The sequence below is a fragment of the Caloenas nicobarica genome, chromosome Z (assembly GCF_036013445.1).
Source record: "Caloenas nicobarica isolate bCalNic1 chromosome Z, bCalNic1.hap1, whole genome shotgun sequence".
Taxonomy (NCBI): domain Eukaryota; kingdom Metazoa; phylum Chordata; class Aves; order Columbiformes; family Columbidae; genus Caloenas; species Caloenas nicobarica.
This window is the reverse complement of record NC_088284.1, coordinates 65,427,767-65,450,806: the sequence shown is the minus strand read 5'-3', so window position 1 is coordinate 65,450,806 and position 23,040 is coordinate 65,427,767. Positions and strand designations below refer to the sequence as shown.

Below are 23,040 nucleotides of genomic sequence, written 5' to 3'. Positions count from 1 at the left end.
GATTTTTCTATTCAATTTGGTTTTATTTTTTGCTGATACTCCTTTTGAATTTATACACTTCTTTTAGAGTTGTTACCTAAGCATACATTTTCTACCTCTTCAAATTATAGAGAGCACCTCAAAGATAAGTGGATAACTAAATTAACAGGATTTCAAAGTAAGAACTTCTTTCCTCCACTTAAATCAATTTCACTTATAAGCTCAGAAGTATTTTGCTATTAATTACTCTAGAAGAAATAAGAAATAACTACCTAAAGCACACAATAATAATTCTTGAATAGTATTTGTAAGGGATTGGTGTTCCACTTTGGACACATTATAAAAAGTATGTGTTGTAAGTGACATAATCTTTGACTAGCTGGAGAGGGGAGCAAAGCAGAGTCCTGGCCCTTACCATCAATGACCCAGTAATTCTGTTCTCTGTTCTGAAAATTAGACAGTATTGCTGTTGGATAGTCAAGCTCCACTGAGCCTAAATTTAAAAAGGCCATTTTTTCATCACTTTGTGAGCTACAAGTAACATCACTCATCAAATCAATGTTGTACATAGCTTTATCTTTGATCTTTTCCCCCAGCAGATAACTCCTTCTATATGTATTTTCCTGGAAGCACTACATTTGTGAAAACCACTTTTTCTTCCATCCTTTGCCAGCCACGCCCTGAATAAGCTGTTTATCCATTTCTGTTTCTGTATTTACTTGAGATGTCTTTTCTTCTAAAGGCAAGATGTTCAGGCTACATCTTGTTGCAAGAAGGCAATGGAGAGTAAAAAAGAAAATAGACCATCTTAAAAATTATGTCAGTGGTCAGGAGCAGTGTCATAAGCCTCCTTTTGAACAGGAAGACATCTTTCCAAATAATTTTTTAGGTGGAAAAGAGAGAGAAGGGAACAAGATAAAATCATCTCGGAACTGTGCTCTTGAATGGAAAGAATTATCCTTGCAAAGTCAATTCTCTCTGGACTCAGAAATGGTCTGTCCTGTGAGTGAGGAGAAAAGGTCTGTTACCCCCGTGGCTAGATTCCCTTGGGATCTGCTTCACAGCCTCATCTGTGAGTCTTACCTCAGCAGATACTGACTTTGTCTTACAAAGAGATAGATGTGGTTGGTCCCTGAAGCCAGCACTGAGGTACAGCTACTCAGGGAATGATCCTGACCTGTGGATGAGACGTGAGGATGGGAGGAGGCCATAGTTATTTCCTGTCCAAAGACGACAGCAATGCCAAAGTTTCATCTAAGAGTCTGTGTTGGAGAGCATGTGCAGAGGTGAAGGTCTGAAAGGTGAAGCTTAGAGTAGTTGGCTTCATTTGTGGCTCTCACCTTTAAGGGCCAAGAATTTTGTGGCCAAAACCACTGATGAAACAGGAGGCAGGTGGGCCTTCTGCCTTCAGTAAGTCTTGTTGAGAAGCTACTGTCAGATCTGGAGGAGAAGTACAGCCATCTTCTCTGTCATCCTTAGTGCATGCTAAATCCCCATTTCACCTCAGTACTGGTACTATTAAAATCTGTATTTCTTAAGCTAAGATACAGCATTAGTAACAATATGTTACTACATTTTCCTTTCTCTCAATGTATACAAAATAAATTAATTCTCAGTGGTACCTCTTCAGAGAAACAAAGCAAGAACTTTTCACTTTGTCTTTCTCCTACTAAAGCAGGACTATTAATTGCACAGGTCTGTCTTTAAATTTTCTCATGAAGTGAGCGTATATGTGTGTGTGTGTGTATGTGTTCCACAAGATGGAAACGTGATTGAGCCCCATGAATAAATTTAACAACAAAATAATATCTGCTCAGAGTGACTTATAAATAAATATGAGGCAACTATTGGTGCCAAGTGTGATCATGCCACTTGATTGCTAGTTAAATCAGTCCAGATTTAAACATGTAAACTCCTTGATTTGTATGGAGAAAGACATCTGTAGGTGGTTTATTAAAACCTGCTGATGTCTCCAGAACTAAATTTGTGCAGATATAGGCCTCTGGGTAGCTATACTGAAAAAGCAGAGACATACTCTTCGTCTGGTTACCTGACTTCCAGCCCTGTACAGGTGTGCTTGAATAAATTAACATCAGTTACGTATGATGAGCCACTGCATACATTATCAAGGGAAGTGAAGATGTGAGAAAGCTGCTGCTTGCCTCCTATTATCACCTCCTTGAGACAAGAGCACCCATTTTTTCATCATCCTACTATGCTTGGAATCTTCTACAGATAACTTTTTATAAAATTATTTTCTATAAATGCACTCAATTCTAGGAAAAGGTAGCTCCAAGAAATAAAATATTTCACATCAGTCCATGATAACTGTTACTGTATTTCCCCTGCCATATACAGCTTGAATGTCGTCCAATAAAAACAAGAAAATCAGGTTTTAAGACATTACATGTTTGATGAACCATATGTCAAGAGACAAAAGGGCTATTTTATAAGTTTTTTAAAATATAAACATATTTACACCTATACTACTGTTTCTGGACATGATGCAGTTCATGAAGAGGCTAGCTGCATATCCAGTACAATTGTATGAACCATTAGGTTTTCTCTCGCAGAGTCACTAAGATGTGTGTCATTGCAAATGCTCACATAACTCTTCCTTACCCAAGAGAACCTGGATCTTAAAGAAACATTCTGTGCCACTCCTAGCACAGAGCTAACCGCTTCCATGAGTACTCGTGTTGAACACAGGCTGCCTGTCATATTGCATACTCACCCATGTGAACAGGAGAAGCAGAATTAAAACTAGAATGCATAGAACTAATTTCTTCATAAGGTTTTTTAAATTTTACTTAAAAGAAGATAAAAAAATTAAAACAAGCCCTAAAGAGGCTACTTGCATGAGTAAAGATTGCAGGATCCACTCTGGTGGGGAGGTCTTTTCCAACTATGCATAGACATTTGATTTGGGCTTGAGTTGGAGGTAGTGACTGTTTTTTAAAACAATCTGTTGCCTTCATTGTCTTGTTCTTTTTTGGAACACAAAATTATATCACTTTTAGAGTACTGTTTCTTGTGCAGTGCAGGAAGTCTCATTTTTGTGTGAACCTACAAAATAAGTCCAGAACTTTTCAGTGACATGAAAATTTTATTTAAATAAACTTCTACACTACGATCAAGATAGGTGATAGGCATAAGTAAAGCACTGAAAATACTAGCCAAAAGCAAAACATGCATTCAGCAATATTTTCCTCTGGTATGGGTTGTGACAAATAGTGTAGATGTTTAATTTCTTTTGTCCAGCTTTCCTGTGCAGGTTGTCTGTGTTTTATGTTAGGTGAAAGAGATTATTTGGGAAGACAGGACTAGAAACAGGAATGCTTATTCATAATACCCTGGTTGCCCCTAGGTTCCTAGGAAATAACTGGAAGAGCCAAAACTCTTCTCCAGAGAATGGGAGAAAATTGAATATTTTCCATTTTTCTGAGTAAATGTGAAGCTGTTCCCCATATACAGAGACGTCCCATCTTTCCTAGAATCTTTTGGAAGTGGAGTAAACAAAACATGTACCTACATGAAAACTGGTGAGGCAAATCCTAGAAACAATATAGAAAAAAACAAATAAACAAACAAACAGTAACAAAAAACACAAACAAAAAAAACACACCCCAAACAAACAAACAAAAATCCCCAAATAAAAACAAACCAACCAAACCCCACAAACAAATAATAAATAAATAAATAAGTAGATGGATGAATAAATAAATAAATAAGTGACAGAAGGGGAAAAAATTACCAGGTGTGGATGACTCCAAATAGCTACAACACTGTTTTGGAGAATCATGTGCCAGTGCTTTCACTATGTCTAGATACAAGTAGATGTTGTCCACAGTTTTTTGAAGTAGAATTACATGGCAGGTGATCAGTATAGCAAAACAAAGCTCATTTGGGTTCCTATTCCATTACTTTTTGATAAGATAGGTCTTGGCTAGTGGACCCAGATAGACTGATTAAGAATTACAGGGAGCCTTTTGCTGTAGCCACCAATGTCTGGGGCACTGGCCTGAAGGCAGGTGAGACAGGAATGTGTCTTAGTAAAGACAAATTAGTAAAGAGATGTTACTCAAAAATATTTGGCAATTTATGAGCCCTGCAGAAACAAAGACTCAAACCCCACCTTCTCTAAATCTGGGACACCTTTTCACGGTAATGCAAGTTGCTAGTGGTTAGCCAATATGAAAAGGAATAACAGCATATTTGTAAAGTAGAGACTATGATTGCAAGAGTACACTGTGCAGTTAGAAACAGGTAAGGGGCTGCTGACTACTCATCTCAGGGCAATCCTGAAGGAAGAGATGCAGAGTTATCAGAGAGTTAAATACTTGACAGTGCCAAGGAGAGACTATATACTGTATGGGCACTGCAAGAGCGCTGCAGAACACTGTGCACAGCTTTTCACTAATCCTTCATCCTGACCTGCAGTACCACCGTCTTCTGCCCTTTGCCTGTCTTCAGGAAAGGTGGCCAGCTGGGCCACGCATCATGCACCAGGATTCATGATATTAGGCTGTAGGTACTACTGTGAAAACCACTAATTCCCATCCAGCAGGCGCACATAAAATCTTCCCAATGGCACTAGAGATACCTCAGGGAGTCTGTCAGGACCTCGAGTAACACAGGAATATCTCAGGTGTGGTACCACTTATGGCTCTTCACATGTTGACCTTTTAATGGCAAACACTGGATATTTCCTGACAAGTTTTGAGCCCACCACTTCTAAAGAAAATCTAAGGCTTTTAGTAGTTCTTCCTACTTCCCAGCAACATCTTTTAAATGAGCAGTTTGCCTTGTGCTAAACAAGTTTTTTTCTTTTTTCTTTTTTCCTTTTTTTTCTGTTTTTTAATTAAGAGCTCATTTCGCATTTAAGCTTGCCCTAAAAAGCATTACTTAAAAAGATCTAAGAAATAATTCAACATTTTTGCCATAAGGCACCTGCAAGCTTCATATAAATGGGCCCGGAAGAGAAATGAAAGAGTTTTACATTTGCCAAATATGTACACTGTCATAAAAATAGAAAGGATTGCAGGACTTTGTTGGCATTGTGTATGAATGTAAAGTGGTTTGTTCTGTATGGGGGAGAGCGGGATGAGACAAAGAAAGGATGGGATTGTAATAAGAAGATATTTTTTGCTGTCACTTTGTTTTTGCTTTTGTGGAAGAGAAAGGAAAAAAAAAAGCCATAAACTGTATGTCCTTGTCAAACTATATGAGTCTGAAACATAAGCCGAAATTATAAGTTTTGTAAGTTGTTATTTCCAGCATTACTGATTTTGATTCTAGTGCTTTACAAACTTTATTGCTTATTTTATTAACTAGGGAAAAGTGTTTCCCACTTCCAGTTCAATACATTTTTTCCTTTCTCTCCCTCTTCTTCCCTCTCTCCTTCTCTCTCTCTTTCTCTTTGTTATGCCAAAATAAAAAAGCGATTACACTTCAGCCACTTACAACTGAAAATACAAATGGTACACAGTTAACTTTGCTGTCCATAAATCTTACGTTGTATTTTTGTATTTAACACACAAAATGTGGAAATAAAAGTAGCCCAAACATGTATATGTGTGTGTGTGTCTCTGGATGCGTGTACTGAAAGAAAGCCTTACATATAGCTGTGTTGGTAGATAAAGATCTAAAAATACAATGGATAGAAAGAGAATTTGGATTGCCACTAAGAAAAGGTAAATGAGCCCTTGTTTCGAGAAGAAGATGCACACAGATGATATATTATACAAGACTGAGAATCAAGATTTCATGAGGGGAGGAGGCAGGAGGGATAATAGATCCTTCACTGGACGTCTCTCAGGTCTGATAGCCAGATAGGGGAGCAGCACTAATTCTGCAGCCTTTTTAGTATGTTCTGTCACAGAAGGGGCACTGCTGGGTCAGTCAGCTCACTAGTAATTGTGTTTTACAGACTTCTAAAGCAATTGGCTCAGTCAGTCCCAATTCAATAAAAGTGGAGAGCGAGAGTGAGAGCACTTTTGTTCTATTTTTTACTCGAAATTATTTCATTCAGCAGTCTGTCTTTTTTATTACCAGGATTTGACATTAGCACTCCAAGCTATATTAGCATCCATTTCAGCAGTTCAGTAATGGTATTAAAAAAACACTTAACTTCAACGGTGAATGGTTGTATGACAGTACCATAAAAATCCACATTAAAAAAAAACTTATGTATTTGTCCCTGCAAATTATTTTTCACTTGTTTAACCACTTCAAAACTACACTCTCTTGACTGGTGTTTGCAAGAGCTCTAGCAGCAGGGAAGGCTTGTAAAGGAGCTGAGAAGCAACAGCAGCAACAATGGCATAAAGAGAAAAATGAAGATATTTAAAGAAAAAAAAATGTAATAGGAACGTGCAAGTACACATACATCCACAAGAAAGACCTCTCATTTTGGATGGGTGCCTGTCATTCATCAAGCGAAGTAGGATTTTAAACTCAAATCACTCAAGGTAAAATCTTTGGCATCTTCCACATTTCTGGGATTTAATTTTGAACCCAGCACTCTACAAGCTTGGGACGGCAGCCTAACTATCTTGGCACTGCAGCACGCTCATAAATGACTGAATCACGTTCTAAATTTTGATTAAACATTCTGTAATTAATCAATGGTAGACATGAAGCAGTTGGCAAGGTCCAGAGCTGCAAAATGTTTAAGACATAAAACATTACAAAGTAATTAGAATGTGCTCCTTCAAGAGAAGGATTGCCTTCAATAAAGAGGTAAATGATAGCATCATGTTTATTGTGGACGTAGGCAGCCAGTGCAATATGATAAACTGCAGGAGATACACATATCAGTAATCATCCACATTATTAGTGTCATTAATCATAATTCTAAAAATATGACAGCAGCAGCCAACTTTTTGACCAATTTTGCCTCTGCCTGTTGGCCGTTATAACTTCACTAATAGACTGCAGAGCTCCTGTGCGTGGCAGTTTGCATTGAGAATGGAAGGTTAATTATATTTGAGCTGCTGATTCCTTCTCTCCTCGGAAAAGACTGAGCACTTTGACAATCCCAGGAGCTCACTGCTGTTAAACCAGTAAAAGTACTTTATTGAAATTTTCTTTGTTGGTCAGGAATGAGTAGATGTTTCAAATGAGATATAAGCGCCAGGCTGGGACAGCCGCTAATGTTTCTTCCAAAATAATCCTTGGACAGCAAGCTGAACTCATACTTCCCTTAGATATCTTTGCACAGTCTCTGGTGGATGGGTAAAAAGTTGAGAATTTAATAACCGCTGACAATAGTATGTATGGAAGAATCTCAGAGGATTGAAATTACTGAGGAGTTGGGGAGTCAGTGAAGGGAGGTTATAGGATAATCAGCTATCAGTTGACCTGAAAGGGGTACTTATTTAGTAATGTAAAATTACTAATAGAGGAATCCTGTTGAAGTGCCACATCGTATTTGGTTTTATTGCTCCTCTGCTATTATATAAATAAAACCAGCATTTTTAGACAAACAAAGCAGTGAGAATGAGGATTACCATTGTGTTGTGACCAAAATAAATGGTTTACATATTTGCTATAGAATGTGAAATCCTACAAAACTATCCCTGGATCTGAGGGTTTATTATGAATTTGAACTTATAATGCAATGAGTAAAGAGTCTATGAACCTTCTAACCAAATAATGAGATAATGTGTTGCTTGGTTTCAAAACAGAATCACGGGAAGCTAGATGTTCTGACTGAGTTTTATCTTTTTTGCATTTACTGAAACTTGAAACTCAGTAGAATTCCTGAGTGGGATGCTGAACTGAAGGGACTGTTTGCATAAAATCTTGCAAAATTATCACATTTTACATGGTTGTTGTAACAGTAAAATGCAATGAAGGATGAAACCTTCTGATTACAAAACTTGGATGACGTAATATTTAAATTATTTAGGTTTGAAAAAAAATGTTAATTCATGCAGTTTGGCAACAGATTCTACCTGGATGTTGCCTCAGTACTTCTTAAGAGGAAATACACCTCGTGTGAAGGACGAGCAAAATGATTCAACACATGGGAGATGAGTCCTAATGCATGACTGCTGTGCAGGGCGTCGTGTGAATTGCCAGCACAGGGATAAACATTTCCGTAGAGCATGTGCGGATTTTAGAAACAGCTTATGGCAATTTGGCTGATTGTCAATGGTGCTGAGCACCTGTAATTTCCATCGAAGGAACGTTGTTGTACGTATGATGACCTCCTCATGCATGTAACATTGCTACACTGAGTTAGTTCACTTACGAAAAATTCCATCAGATAAATCTTCTTATTCTAAACTTTCTCAACCAGTCCGGATATTAGACAAGAGTGCTGGCTATTTTGTAATGAGTCTGTTTTGCTTCCAGGCAGCTAGTAAAGTGAGAAGTTGAAGTGTTGCAACACAATTTTGATCGTTTCTGAGTAACTTTGGCAAGTACACCAGTGGTTGTGCTTTTTGTTTGCAATATATTTGATCTTTAATGGACAACAATAATAATATATTAAGAGTGTGACATAACCTCGATGCTTCTGAGCACACACAGCTGTTGTGAAAGTATAATTCTGTTCACACCATAAGGACCGTCTCACTAAACACCTCAACAGGTATGTACTGGATTACTGGGCCTTTCAAGAATCCTGAACCTGTCAGATTTTACATTAAAAATTATTTCATAGCAAATATTGCCATGAGATATCATTTCCACATTGAACCTGAGTATTTGCTCACACAGTCAGCTATCCTGCCTCCCAAATGCCATCTCGGCGTTAACATTTTTTATGCATTCCACGGTGATGACAAATTGTTTTCTGACTGTAACTGTGGATTAAGTATGCAAAAGGCATGTTTGCCACTGCCAACAAACCTATAATTCTCACTAACATCTTCAGAGTTACAACATTTATAAAGTTGCAAAGTGGAGTAAACAAACCATCTGTTTGGCTTTACCGTGTATGTCATGCTCTCTTATTAGCATATTACGATTCATTTAGTAAACAAATTTGGTGATTTCGTTCATGTCAAAGTTAGAGGGAGCTTGAAGATGATTAACATTCCTGGGACAGGCACATTAATACATTGCTTCCTCTGCAAAGTTAAATGGCTTCTCAGGAGAATCACCCCTTGTTGACAAGATGAGACTGTCAATTTTGTTTGCCTGCCACATTAGGGGCCGTGAGGGGATGGGAAGCTCTGAGAAAGAGGAGCAGTGTAGGCAGCATAATTCACTGCGAACTGAGAAAAGAAGTCTAATTCTGATAAATGGTCGACCCCAATACATCCTACCTGTTATTACAACAGACGTGCCGTATCTGTGCAGTAAATTAGTTAAACCCCTAAAGAGTTTGATGGGAGCTTATCTTCAAGTGAATAATTTGAGTGTAGAGGGAGCTGTCTTCGTGACCAGTGTGAGTGATTTGTTTCATATTGAAAGGGATTGAAATGACTGGGCTCCACATCTTTAATTTGCAAGAACTTGCTTGTCCTTTATTTCCTGCATTTAATAAGCACTGTTTTTTTACTTTTTTTAATAGGTGCTGAAGTGTATTTTACGTTTTGGATTTTCTTCCTATGAAAGGTTAATATTTTTCAGATTCTATGCAATGTAAAGCCACAAGAACTGATGTTATTAGCCAAACTGTTCATGTAGAAATGTGCTGGTTTCATTGGGTAGTATAGTATTTTGCCTTCACTCATTGTTCTGATGGTCCTATCCCTACTTTTCTCCTCATATTTAGAGACAAATTAAACATGATCAGATACATAGAAGCACTAGCATAGAGACTGAAACCTTGTCCCTCTTCAGATAAATGTGAATTTTATAATTTAGGTCAGATCAGGATTTCAAACCTTTATTATCTTCACTTAGTTTTATGGATTTTTTTTTCTTTTTAATTGAAAACAAACCAAAACCAAACGTGTACCAAAGACTGCTGAGAGAGTGACAAAATTAGAAAAGTAACTGAGAAAATAATTTCTTTAACAGTTTACATTACTAATTAAATTCCAGGAACTGTTTTATTGTTGATTCTCTCAAGTAAATTGGGGGAATTATTGCTGATTCCTTCTTGAAGAAATATCAGAATTAAGGCCATATCTTTTCTCATAAATATGTACACTGTTATATTTAGCCAGAGTCTTACTTTCTGGTTCTTTGATTTTAGCTGCATGAAACTCAGCACTTTCAGTCTGCAGAGATTCTGAGAAAGCATAAAATTCTGGGTTTATTTTCTGTTATGTTCACATTTTTTGAGCCTTTCTGTGAGTTTCAGGCTTAAATAAGCAGGAAAGGAACATGAAATTGAGGTAAGACCACTATACTTTACTCCATTAGCAAATTGCATTAGCAATTAAAGTCATGTAAGATTTTTAAACAAAACCATAAATCTTAGTTGACTGCCTTTGAGGTGAAGAGAAACAAAGACAACTTTGCTTTAACATTTCATTATATGTAAAAACATAGGCTGCATACTGAGCTGAAGATAGGTGTGGAAAATATCTCATGGGAGAAATAATGAAAGTTTCATTGTTTATGATATTTGAAATCAGATTGACAGAGCATTGTTTTAAAGTAAGTCTAGCAGGAGAATAGTTTGTAGGGGGCCTGTACAACCTGAGCAGTTACTTCCATATCCAACTTTAATAAGAAGTTGGCCAATGTGTACATAAGCCACTGGACAAATGTGTCCTGTTCTCTGACTTTGTAACAGAACTTTCTTCAAACTGCTGAAGATTGTGTGGTTTCAGGTTTTGTAACCCAATATTAGCTTCTGTCTTCTTCAAAACAAACAAACAAAACAACAACAAAAACCAACAACAACAAAGATCTACTGTTACCTGGAAAGAACAGAATTGAATAGAAAATAATTTAATGTTGACTTTTAATGCATTAAGGCTCCAAATATAATTTTGTTGTATTACCTGGTACTGGGATCACTTGTATCTTCATGCAATGCTGCCAAAAGAGTGATGGCCCCTGCTGTGAGCTGCTGTCTGTGATTTCTCTGCAGTGTTAAAATGATAAGGCTGGGGGTGTATCATTTTGGAAAACTGTGGTTTTGCAAGAAAATGCATTTTGAGAACATTTGAAGTATAGGAGATTGGGATATTGTTTTATTTGGAAACTCAGGAAGAAATGATGTGACAGGACACAACTCAAAATGTTGAAAATATTAATTTCAGAATTTTAATGAACAATACAGTGGGCCTTGATGTTTGATTGAGATTTTTGTCAGGGAACGTTGTCACAGTCAACCAAGGAGCCTTTCTGCCTGACTGCATCTGGGACTGGAATATGGGTTTCTTTAGTCTCTAATGGACTTCCCTAACAATTATGTTGCTATATCATTCTTACTCTCTTTTTCTTTCATCTCCGTAGTATTTAAGTGTAATAATATTTTTGTCTTGCTAAAAAATTAAGCAAATTATGCTTTTTGTTTCACTTTCAAAAACCTACCCTGCCCCAAACTATGAACAACACAGTTAACCCAATTTTTCATGCAGTTGGTTTTGTGCTCTGTATAATACTTGAATTTAAATAAGCAGAGTGCTCTTTATCATCCAAATTCCCTAACTCTGCTCTGTGCATCTAATGTGAGGTTTGTCCTAGTGCACAGAGGACTGCAGCCGTGGGTGCATCCAAAACCGGCCTTGGGTCATGAATAGAATTCATGCCAATTTCTGTGCCAGGACAAATTCTAGTCTCTGATCAATTCCTCCTCACTACTTCAAAAAGAAATAAGACTGACTAAATAAAAACAAAGTAAAATAAAGTGGCTCTTTCATTTTTCTTTCCAACAAATGGATGGTAAATTAACAAAATCAGATTCATTGACAAGTGTAGAAGGAAACTACTGAAGAGAACCTGGTTTGGATTTATGAGCTGTGTAAATGGCGTGTATATTTAATTGACCGTATTTCCTAGGCTTATAATCCGCTTTCTTCTGTTGATGCTTAGTGCGTCTCTCACTAGAGGAGCTTGGTAGTCGTAGGTGGAGTGGAATTGAAAATGAATTGTAATCATGGAAGAATACTTTCATGAACAAGGGAAAATACTAGCACCAGTGGCATCATGCCCATAGTCAGAGAGCTGCTGTAGCTGCTGTAGCACTCTGCATTGCATGGCTACCAAAACTCCTGTCTGAAAGGGCAGTGGTGAACTGGGAGGTGAGATGCCCTTGCCACTTTGCCACAACCACAGATTTCAGGTGTATCATTATTGTCATTATCATCCTTACAGCAGCACTGATCCATTCCTAAGGTCATTGAATTCAGAAGGCTGAATTCACTCTGGTGAGGACTTTTCACACACCTTTGCCTCACCGTATGTCTAATTCATTAATAGTAACTTGAAAGATGAATGTTAATTGTGTGGAAAAAACAGGCGTTCTGGGCCTCCAAAAATAAATCGGATTTTGCTAAAACTTCCTTACAAGCTACATCTCAAAGCATCTTGGAAAAATATTCTCCTCATTTTTAAGGGTATATGACATGTAGTACGGAGCTAAGGAGATGTTTGGGAATTCTTTAGCACACATAGAATTTTAAATTCTCAGAACTAACCCTCTTCACCATCCCTTGTTGCCTAGGATGGGGTAGATCTGGTAACTGGAGCTGAGTGAGATATGCCTTTATTTAAGCTCTTTCGACCTTGTATTTCTGCCTGGAAGACTTTGTTCACGTGTTGTCTTTACGTAACATTTCCATTGCCAGGATAAAACCTCATTTTGGTAGCTGATGTAAAAATAAGCAGTCTAAGAAGTCTGGAGTAGTTGAAAGGATTTTATTAGGTCAAATATTTTACGTTTTCTATACATATATATACCTCTGCCATTCATTTAGCGTCTTCAAGTTTTTTTCCTTGCACATACAGCAGCAACTACAGTGCAAAGGACACCAGAGATGGTCTTAAATTAGCTAGGTTGGGTGTGAATAATAATGGAGCAGCAACAAGTGGAAGCTTAGCTGGTTTTGGCATATCTTGCTTTGTGATTTTCCGCCTGTTTGATGGCACTGTTCGTGCACTGGCATAAATCACTCTGCCCAAGCTGTGCCTCATCTTACGCAGAGAACATTGTTGTCACGTACCTGGGAGAGGTATTCAGAGGAGGAAGGGGTAGCGGCACTCTAAATCACATCAGCAAACAGGAGAGCTGAGGCAAGAAACTGTAGGTGCCATGGGGAGGAGCAGATGAACAGATGACAGGGTGACTGGTAGAGGACTTGCTAGGGTTTGGGAAGGACAAAGCAGGGGAGAAAGAGTTGGACTGGGATCAAATACTTCAATTTGATATGGAGAAAGTGGTCTGGGAACTACTGGAGCAATTTCAGTTGACCAAATGAGGACATTTTCCAAGAGAAAAGGCAAGGAAGATCAGCACTGCACGACAGGAGCAAAGAAATAGTTAAGGTTATCAAGACAAAAGATAGTATGGGCTTGGCCAATATTTGTAATGCTAGTTTTTTCTACTCATGTCTCTCTGACTGCTGTTTGCAGCTGCTAGGGCAGATGACATGTTGCTGGCCACATATTCTTCTTCCTTCCCACCTGAACAATAGTCTTCATAGCTTCATAGCAAATCCTGCTTTGTTTCTGCCACTAAACTCAACCCTATTCTATTTGGCAGTTGCCAGTGTGCTTGCCTTCTCGCAGAATATGTCCCTTTTTAAACTTCCTGGTCTGTACTGCTTCTCTTTCTGTTCTGCCTTTATCCATACTCTTCTTTCTTAATTCCCCCCTTTTTTTTTTTTTGCTTATGGATCCATTATTTGTAGCCATCCTTACATACATGGGTGTGTTCCTCCTACACAGAGCTCCCTTGTCATCTTTTCCCAAAGAAGCCTTGGGAATGCTGCTGTCAGCCCTGAGAAACGTGGTCCTTATGTGGGGCACCGTTCAGGCAGCACTCTGCATGGGGTACGCGGGATGCAATGCTGCGTTTATTTGTGTAGCGGACAGGAAAGGGTTGCAGGGTCAGACTCCAAGCACTCTAGACTGGTATGTCTATGAAAACCTACTTTTCCTTCCCTCCTATTTGAATGGTTGTTCAGCTCCTGGAAATGTGTGTTGCTAGTAGCTTCGGCACACAGTATTCGTAATTCTGACAAGGCTTTACCCTCTGTGAGTTCGGTTTTGTCATAAGATTTCAAAACTTCAGTGTCCAAAAAATTGAACTTTTCCTGGCAATTCATTCCTCTCATCACTACCAGACTGTTTTTGCATATGATATTTAGGGAAAGTATTAAACACAAGTGAAATAGATTAGAGAATGAATGTAAAAGAATCAATTCTTTTGAACTGTGGTTGCATAATGGAAATCGACTGCTATGAATGAACCTATGTTCAGAAGTTATGAACAGCAGAGCTAATGCACTGCCATGAGTTCATCTTTATTATTGCATTACACCTGAATCAATTGATAAAGTAGGGTTTTTTTAAGGCTAGGAATGGCACTTAATTGAATAAAAGTCAATGTAATTATATTAGGAGAATCCAACAGTACTGCTGACAGCGGAAAAGGGACACTACTGAGCAGAGTGCCAGAACTTGTCCGCACATTTCTGCACATCGTTTGCCTGACAGATATTATGGGCTGGAACATACTTTAACTAGATTACTGATTGCCACTGCTGTAAGTGAGAATTGAATAAGGGAGGCATCTCTCCTTATCAGAGCATCAGCAGGGTTTGTATCCTTATGCTGGTCTTTCTCAGAATGGCCTCTGTCCATCTGGGCCCCTCTTTAACGTGGTAATTTATTCTTATCTCTTCATTCAGTGAATGCCGAAGTTATTTTCACTGCATGTTTGGCTGCTGTTTTTCTCAGCAGCAAACCAAGGAAATAGTAACGGCAAATGCATAGAAACAAGAGTTACAGTTACCTTGACTGGTTTCTACACTGCAGCAAATTCCCATACGAGGGGAATGAGAATGGGAGAGGGGGGCAGAAATCATAAGAAGTAAACACATGAGCACTCTATAAGTAGTTTCCAGTTAGTGTTATGATGATAAGCAGAAATGTGCTTTTATGGTCATGTAGTAACAGCGGTCAGTGTGGACAGGCCTTCACAGTAAGCGTTTCCTGTGCTGCACTTAGCAACTTTACGTGGAGTTGTATGCCATCTGATACCAGCAAGGCAAGGGACTGCCAGGACTACTGCTTATCATCCGTGTGTGTGCGCTCTGCATGCATCTGTTCAGAACTCATTTGTGGATTATAATGGGGATGCTGTGAATATGCTTTGATTAATTTGCTTTATGTTTTTCATATTGTGTGGTTGAGTCAGTATCCATCAGGGCAACAGTATAAGTGAGATTACAGCTGAGGAAAAAATAAAAAAAGTTTCACAGTCGAGACTTTTAAAGTCTGCATTTTATTGATTTCAGATATTATTTTCTTCCTTTTTAATTTTTTTTTAAACCAGATATATCTGGATTGGAATGTGAATTTGTTCTCTCTCTCTCTCCCCACCCCTTTATTTCTCTTTTCTCCTCTCTTCTCTCTCTCTCTTTTGTGATCTCAATTTAGCAAAAGATTAGAAAGCTGATCTTATCACAAGGTAAGCTCAGCCTTCGTAAGTGCAGTGTGGGGATATGCATAATTATACTTCTGCGCCTCAAAAAAGCAATGGTGCTATACTTGCTTGTGTGAAAGAAGTATTTCCCATGTGGAAGAAAAACAAGGAATATTCTCCACTTTTTTACACCCTTGCCCATACCTCTCAACTGTCTCTCATTAGGCAAGAAATTTTCCATTCTAGACCCCCTTTTACTGGAATAATTGCATCCCAAGCAGACACAATTCAATTAAACTGCAGTTCAGTATCCGTTTTATGTCAGAGAACAGTTACCTGCAACTGCAGGTGAGTAGGACAGATCACTGCTATTGCTGTTTATTTATTTCTAGAAATTATGTGTAACAGATAGATGAATCGCAAAGTGATAGAAAATTACAGAAGTTAACACCACATCAATGTAATCTTCATACATTTGCATTTTCCTTGTTTATCTGCATTGTATTGCTGTACTATGTTTGGGACTTCTGCTGGTTGAGAGGTATGTTTCAAAGGGTTTCTTAAAATGAAAGCTTCCATAAGGAAATATTGCTAACAGCTATTGTTCCCCTTCTCCCTTTTTTGTTACCGTAGGGCCTGAATGTCTGTAAAATATTTGATCATTGCTGTCTTCCCATGCCAATTTTATACCTCATGCTTTTTTTGCAAATTAAAGTATTCCTATGTTAAAACTCTCTTTCTCTCTCTCTCTTCCCCCCTCCCTTCCCTGCCTTCCTCCTTTTCCCTCCTACATTTGGGCTCTGATCTGCAATTTATAATGGGCAGACAGACTGGTGAGTCTGCATGTTGTAAATTGCGGGTTTGGGTCCTTAGCTTGCAAAGAATGTTAAGCAGTAGAACTTCGCTAATTCTTTTTTTACTGACTTGAAAATCCAGTCGCTCTCCAAAGAAACTGAATAAATATTTATCTTTTCCTCAGAAATGGTGCACATTCTGAATACTGAACCCTAAAGTTTTCTAAAACTGAAAACTTTATACTGATTTCTTATTATTAAGCACTTTGACAAAATGAGCATGTTCTGTGGTCAGAGGTCTTTGATGTCTGTCATGTTTGTTGGTTGCATTGTTAATTCAGGAAATGCAGTCTTTCAAAGAGGGTTTCCTGACAATACTGCAAATCAGTGAGGTTCTACTGCAATGGATGAATAAAGTCAATGTCAAAAGTGGAGAGTAGAATGCAGTATTTAAAATTGTAGGCTGTTTTACAGTTACTAACCCAAATGTTTACGTAGTTTGCAAATGCAGAGCTTTAGTTCTTGAGAACAAAGGCCCAGATCCTGTAAAACACTTGAGAATATTTTAATTTGTGGCTCTTGGGATCTGGTCCAAAGACCCCTGATGTCAGTGACAGCTTTGCAGTGTCTCTTGAGCACCCACAGTGAATTCAGCACGTACCTAAACCAAAGCGCGTGCTTAAGTGTTCTGATTGGTTTGGGGCAAAATTCGGACTGCCATTAGTAGGAGTTTTCTGGAAATTATGTTACTTGGGTCAGTCAGTGCTCCATCAGACACAGTACTGGAAAGAGTCAAGGGAGGAGCAGCAGTGCCCTCCCAGTAGGACAGAACCAGTGATTTTAGCTAAGATTTTCAGAAACTTACATGTAGACTTCAGAGACTTGTTCTCCTAAACCCTTCAAGTCTTCTCCATCTTGGTTTGGCCCAATTCTGAATCCTTTTATACCAGAATTAAATTACCAGAATCAGGACCTCTGACTATGTATCATTGTTACCTTTATTTTTTTCTCTTCCTGTATTTCACTTACTACAGTAACATATATATATTATATATTTATATGTATGTATGTATAAATATATAAGGATATGGATCTAGAGCTAGACATAGATACAAACATACACAGATATTCTGTATATTAATAATATCTTCTCTTGAAGCAAGGCTTTTAGGAAGGCCAGCAGAGATTCAGGAACCAGGAAGAGCATTTTGCATTTTCTGTTAGTGCAATGTATTATTTTGTAAATATCAAATAAAAGGGCCATAGCTGCTGCTGGGGACTAATGTTGAGGAGCAGTAGCTGAAAAGAAAAACCATGTGGGGAGGGCTTAATTTGCTTGTTTTGGTTTGGTTTCATGTTTGAATTTGTTCAATTATAGCAAGACCGATTTTTCAAAAAAATATAGATAGGGGATATTTTTATGATAAATCAGAATTTGGATTTGGTTCTTGATGACTGTATGTTTAATCAAAAATACTGTACGTTTTTCCTTTCTCCCTTCCCTTTTCCTTTCCCAGACACAGTGCTAACATAAACCTGCACCGTAAACTGTTGACCAAAGAACTGGATGACATGGGCCTGGACACCTCACAGCCTTCTCTTAGTAAGGACCTCCGCGATGAATTTTTGGTGAAGATATATGGCGCTCAGCATCAGATGGGGCTCGACATAAGGGAAGACACCTCCTCGCCTGCTGGTACTGAGGATTCCCATATGAATGGGTACGGCAGGGGCATGTCGGAAGACTATATGGTCCTAGACTTGAGCACCACTTCCAGCATCCAGTCCAGCAGCAGTATCCATTCCTCAAGAGAATCTGATGCAGGCAGTGATGAGGGCATTCTCCTGGACGACGTCGATGGGGCAAGTGACAGCGGGGAATCTGCCCACAAAGCAGATGCCCCTGCCTTAGCTGTAGGTATAGGCACCGATGTCCCAGGATCCCTCATGTTCAACAGTGTTTCAGTGAGCAACGGTGGGATAATGTGTAACATTTGCCACAAAATGTACAGCAACAAGGGAACCCTCAGAGTGCACTATAAAACAGTGCACTTGCGAGAGATGCACAAATGCAAAGTCCCTGGGTGCAACATGATGTTCTCCTCTGTCCGTAGCCGAAACCGGCACAGTCAGAACCCCAATCTGCATAAAAACATTCCCTTCACTTCAGTAGATTAGTTCAAAGATGGACACAGCATAATGCCAGCTCTCAGAGAGGGCCCGCCACATCTGAACTGCCATATACAGTCTCCCTTTATATATATATATATACATAAGAATATACGTATATATATAAGCTTTTCTTTTTTTAACAAAAGAAAGAAACACCAGGTGCTTTTTCCCCTTTGTTGGTTGTTGGTTTTGTTTGTTGGTTTTTTTTTTTTCCTTTTTTTTGCATAGAAACAAAAAGGTGGGATCTTTAATTTGGGGGGGGAGATCCTTCGTGAATAAAGCAAACAAAAACAAAACAAAACAAAAAAACCCACAAACCCACAGAAGACTTGCAGTTGTCCCTAGTTCTGTTAGAATGTTCTTGGTCATCTCCAAAGAGACAATTTGTTCTACCCATGACTTTTGTCTGGAAAAAAAAAAAAAAAAAAAAAAAAAAAGAAAAACAACAAAAAAATTGCAAACAAACAAAAAGAGAAAAAAAACCAATCTACTTAGTTGTCTTTGTGTCTTCTAAGCATTGGGGATAACGTTCTACTAAGCATGGCTGTTACACTTGTATATATATATTGAGCCTTGACAGGCCTATGATGTAAAACAATTGTATTGATGGTTGTTTAACTCTTATTTTTTTGCTTAATTTTTACAGTTACATTCAGCTGTTAGATAAGCAGGAAAAATAGTTTGCTGGCTAGTTCTACTCATTTATGTTAGCTTTAATGCACATTTTTAAAAGAACCACAGTCTTGTTTTAACTACCTGCTAGATATAAGTAATACAGAGGTGCTGGCATGCTTTACAGTACCTGATCTGATACAGTTTTTTGTCTTGTACTATTACATAAATCCAGTCATGCACTTTTTCGTACACTACAAGGGGATGTGTAATAATATCCATGCTTTTTTTTTTCTTAAACTATTGCCATATTTTCAGTAAGTGTCTTTATAAAAATACACTTAGATAAAAGTGGTCTGGTCAGTATGAGGGCATGAATGCCAAACAAAGAGTATTAGTGTTTAGTGTTAATACAAAAGTGCCAACTTTGCACACATTTTGAAAAAAAAAATGTTATTCACCATAACCACAGTTGTAGTTTTTGGACTACAGAAAAAAATACAGGGGAGGAAAAAGGGGTAAAGTAAAACACAGGATTCTTGGTGCTTTTTTCAAGTGCCAATTATTACTAGAAACAATAGTGCATCCTTATTCCTTATATACTACATTGCATAAAAGAAAAAAAGAAAAAAAATAATAAACCAGAATTGTGTCATGTGAATCAGTGGAAACTTTTTTTTTGGTCAAACATGCATAATATTTGGGGATATAAATGCTGATACTACTTGTCACAGAACAAAGATGAATATAATTTTGTGTGCTTCTTACTATGGCCTGGATTTTTTGTGGTGTTTTAAAAAAACAAAAAAAAGCAACAGGGAAATAATGTTAACTATGTTGTTCTGTAAAGTTGTCTTTTTTGCAATGGAAAGCGCTCTAGTATGATTAAGGCATGTTTTATAGAAGAAATCAAAAGAAATTAATGGCAGAAGCACTTAGAAGCTCTGAAAACATATTCTGGACTTTTTATTGGGTAACTTTCCCTTTGGATAAAATTGGGGGCCAGAAAAAAAGGATCTCTAGTTGTGTTAATGTTTTGTGTTTCACCCACATGAATTTTCAGAAAATAATGAAAGTCCAAGAAAGATAGTGAGCAAGAGAGTGAGCATGAACAGGAGAGGGAGAAGGAGCAAGCAGCTGAGAAAGGCAGAGTGAAAGGGAGGCTGTCCTCGGAATCTTTTTTTTTTTTTTTTTCCCAGTGTTTACACATGTTGTTTGAGCTGGTAAACCACACTGGCAGCCTGAGTTACCACAACATACTGACTGAGTGATGGTATTTATTATACTTAAGTTCAGTCTACAGCCAAAACCATTAGGGTGTGTGTTGTAGATTCTTTTCTTTACAAAAACAATAACAAAAGCAAAAACAAACAAACAAATGAAAACCCAAGGGATATTTCAGCATACAATAAAATATTCCTTCAGTGAGAATGTGTTCCTTTTCTGTATTTACTGACCCAGAACATTATTCTTCTTAGCCTAGAGTCAGAAATGCTCCATTGTTTCAGCTTGTTGTTTTGATTTGCCATGCATTTTGATTATTCTTACCTTTATGTCTACTTGAGTACTTAACTCCTGTTACATTTTCTAGAGGAAACCCTTAATGTGGATTTCCACTCCTTTAGTACTCTGTGCATTTCAGTATTCTTGTTTCCAAAAGTAGGAATCAATAGCTAATAAGTCAGTATTTCCAGTTGTAGAAAATAAACAGAAAATTTTTCTAAACGAATTCTCACTACATTCCTCTGAGTTACATGCCTCTGATCATTTTTTGTTTCTGTACACTGATGAAGCCCTGAAAACATTTGTGGATCCCACCGAAACTGTAGAGAAAATTTACCTTCTGGTTTAACAAAAAGGAACTTTATCGCAAAAGCTAAGCAGTTTCACTGACTTGTTTTCTTTCATCTTTTTTATTCTTCCTCAAAGTCTCAACTACTTTGCCTTGTTAAATTGAGTGGAGAGATCTGCTTCGCTTTGTTTTATGTCGTGCAAGCTCAGTATGTTTGTGAGAGAGGGAAATTACAAGAGTAAAGGTGCATTTTTCTAAAACATATGGGCCTTTGTAGTGATATCTGTACTGCACTCCTGTCCTTCCTCCCAAGCTATTAGGAACAAGCAAGATGGAAAGTCTAAAAAACAAAACAACAAAAACAGAAAGGAAACCCCACTGTTTTGTAGTATGTATGTTATAAATAAATATCATTTTTAATGAAAAACACATTGGAGTTATATAAATAATTCCTCACTGAATGGATTACTGTTCTGTATTCTCATTTCATTCTATTTCTGTTAGAGGTCAAATGGTTTTGGTAAACTTTTTTTGAAACTTAAACATCAGCAGCAGATAAATTCAGCAGATTACATAGGAAAAAAAGATCTGTTTATTACACAAAATGAAAGAAAACATTCTAAAATGTAAAGAACCAGGACAAACCTCCATAAACTGCTAGAAGCTCTGCAATCCTAGTTTTATGACATCCTAAACTTCATTTAGATTTTGCTTAAACCGTGTAGGAGATATCATCTTCGTCTTGTGGACAGAATATTACTCACTGTTATTTCTAGGTGAATCAAGTGTTTTCTTCAGTCCTAGCAATACTGATGTCAGAATAGTCTTTGTTTTAGAAGGGCACATACACTTACATTGAACTTAATGGCATTTCCCCACTTCCCATTTACTATGCATCTCTATGAGAGTCTGGATTTATTACAATTGTTCCTGTGGTGGCATTTGCATCATCTGAAGTTATCTGAAAAATCCTTAAAAAGGCTGTGTGGTAGAAGCTTGGGTTTACTGACAGGGAATAACATTTCTGGGTGATATCAGCAGTGACCCAGACTGCAATAAGCATAATGATCGAACATCTCATGTGTCCAGCACAGGGCATAGCTCTATGGCGTGATGACAGGATAAGTGCTGTGCAGTTGCTTATGCCATCATAAACCTGAGCCTATCCCTTCAGTTTCCAAACCTGTCAGTCTAAACCTTTTTACAAGAATTAGACCAACTTTGAGGAAGAGACTCTTCATGTTATGTGGAGTTTGTTCCTTTTTGTAATTATTGTGGTTGCTCTTTCTACGTTGTTTCACTGTTTTGTTTATTCAAGGTAGCTGTATTTTTCTGTAAATATCAAAAAGGCTTTGTCTACTTTTAGGAAATAACTCTTAGTACCGAACCTCCTTTAGAAACAAAACTACTTGTCTGGACATTGTTAAGCATTTTTCTTTGGTTGTGGGGGGCAGGCAGGAAAGCGTGTGATACTGGTTGATCACTAGGTCTCTTGAAAACCTGTACGAAGCAATTTGGAAGGAAAACAGCACAGTCAAAGCACAAGAATGTGAACCAGGAACTAAGTTTTAATACCACTGGTGGCCCCTTCTCAGTGTTTAATCTTGGACCGATCAAATCTCTTACCTGTTTGTTTCAATCTGTTAAAATATGGGTAATACTAACATGATCTTCCCATAAGGGTGCTCCTGTGAGGACTCATTATTGGTGTTAGTGAAGAGCTAATTTGAGTCATACATATTTTTGCACACCTTACAATATTTAGTCAGTTTTTCTCAGCTATATCTCAACCAGCTACATTTTGTTATGGCTGAGATTTTGACTTTGCCTCTTAAACTGCATCTCATTCCATGGTGACTCTGTAGGTGTGCACACGGAGTATAAGCACTCTGTCACTGTCACAGCTCTATTTGACAAAATGTGGAAGTGTAGATTAAAAAGCCTATTAGCACTTACACACTGCTCTTAAAGCTCTCTCAAAGGCTTTTCATGACTGAGCTCATAAAATTTGTATGTTTCCTCGGGATCTGTAGGTACTTTACACAGCAGGAATTGTGCACTGTGTTTGCCATGAGTAAACTTCAGTGCATTTCCTTCCTTCCTTCCTTCCTTCCTTCCTTCCTTCCTTCCTTCCTTCCTTCCTTCCTTCCTTCCTTCCTTCCTTCCTTCCTTCCTTCCTTCCTTCC

General features: G+C 37.9%; 1 protein-coding gene across 2 annotated transcripts in view; it reads left to right on the top strand.

Annotated features, from left to right (window-relative positions):
* The window catches only part of BNC2 (basonuclin zinc finger protein 2), a 323,429-nt gene extending 304,589 nt beyond the window's left edge, over positions 1 to 18,840 (top strand). For both annotated transcript variants that reach the window (XM_065656238.1, XM_065656239.1), the window contains exon 6: positions 17,796 to 18,840. In XM_065656238.1, coding sequence (XP_065512310.1) covers positions 17,796 to 18,456 — 661 coding nt within the window. In that variant the 3' untranslated portion in view covers positions 18,457 to 18,840. The remainder of the gene's footprint in view (positions 1 to 17,795) is intronic.
* Positions 18,841 to 23,040: the final 4,200 nt, after the last annotated feature.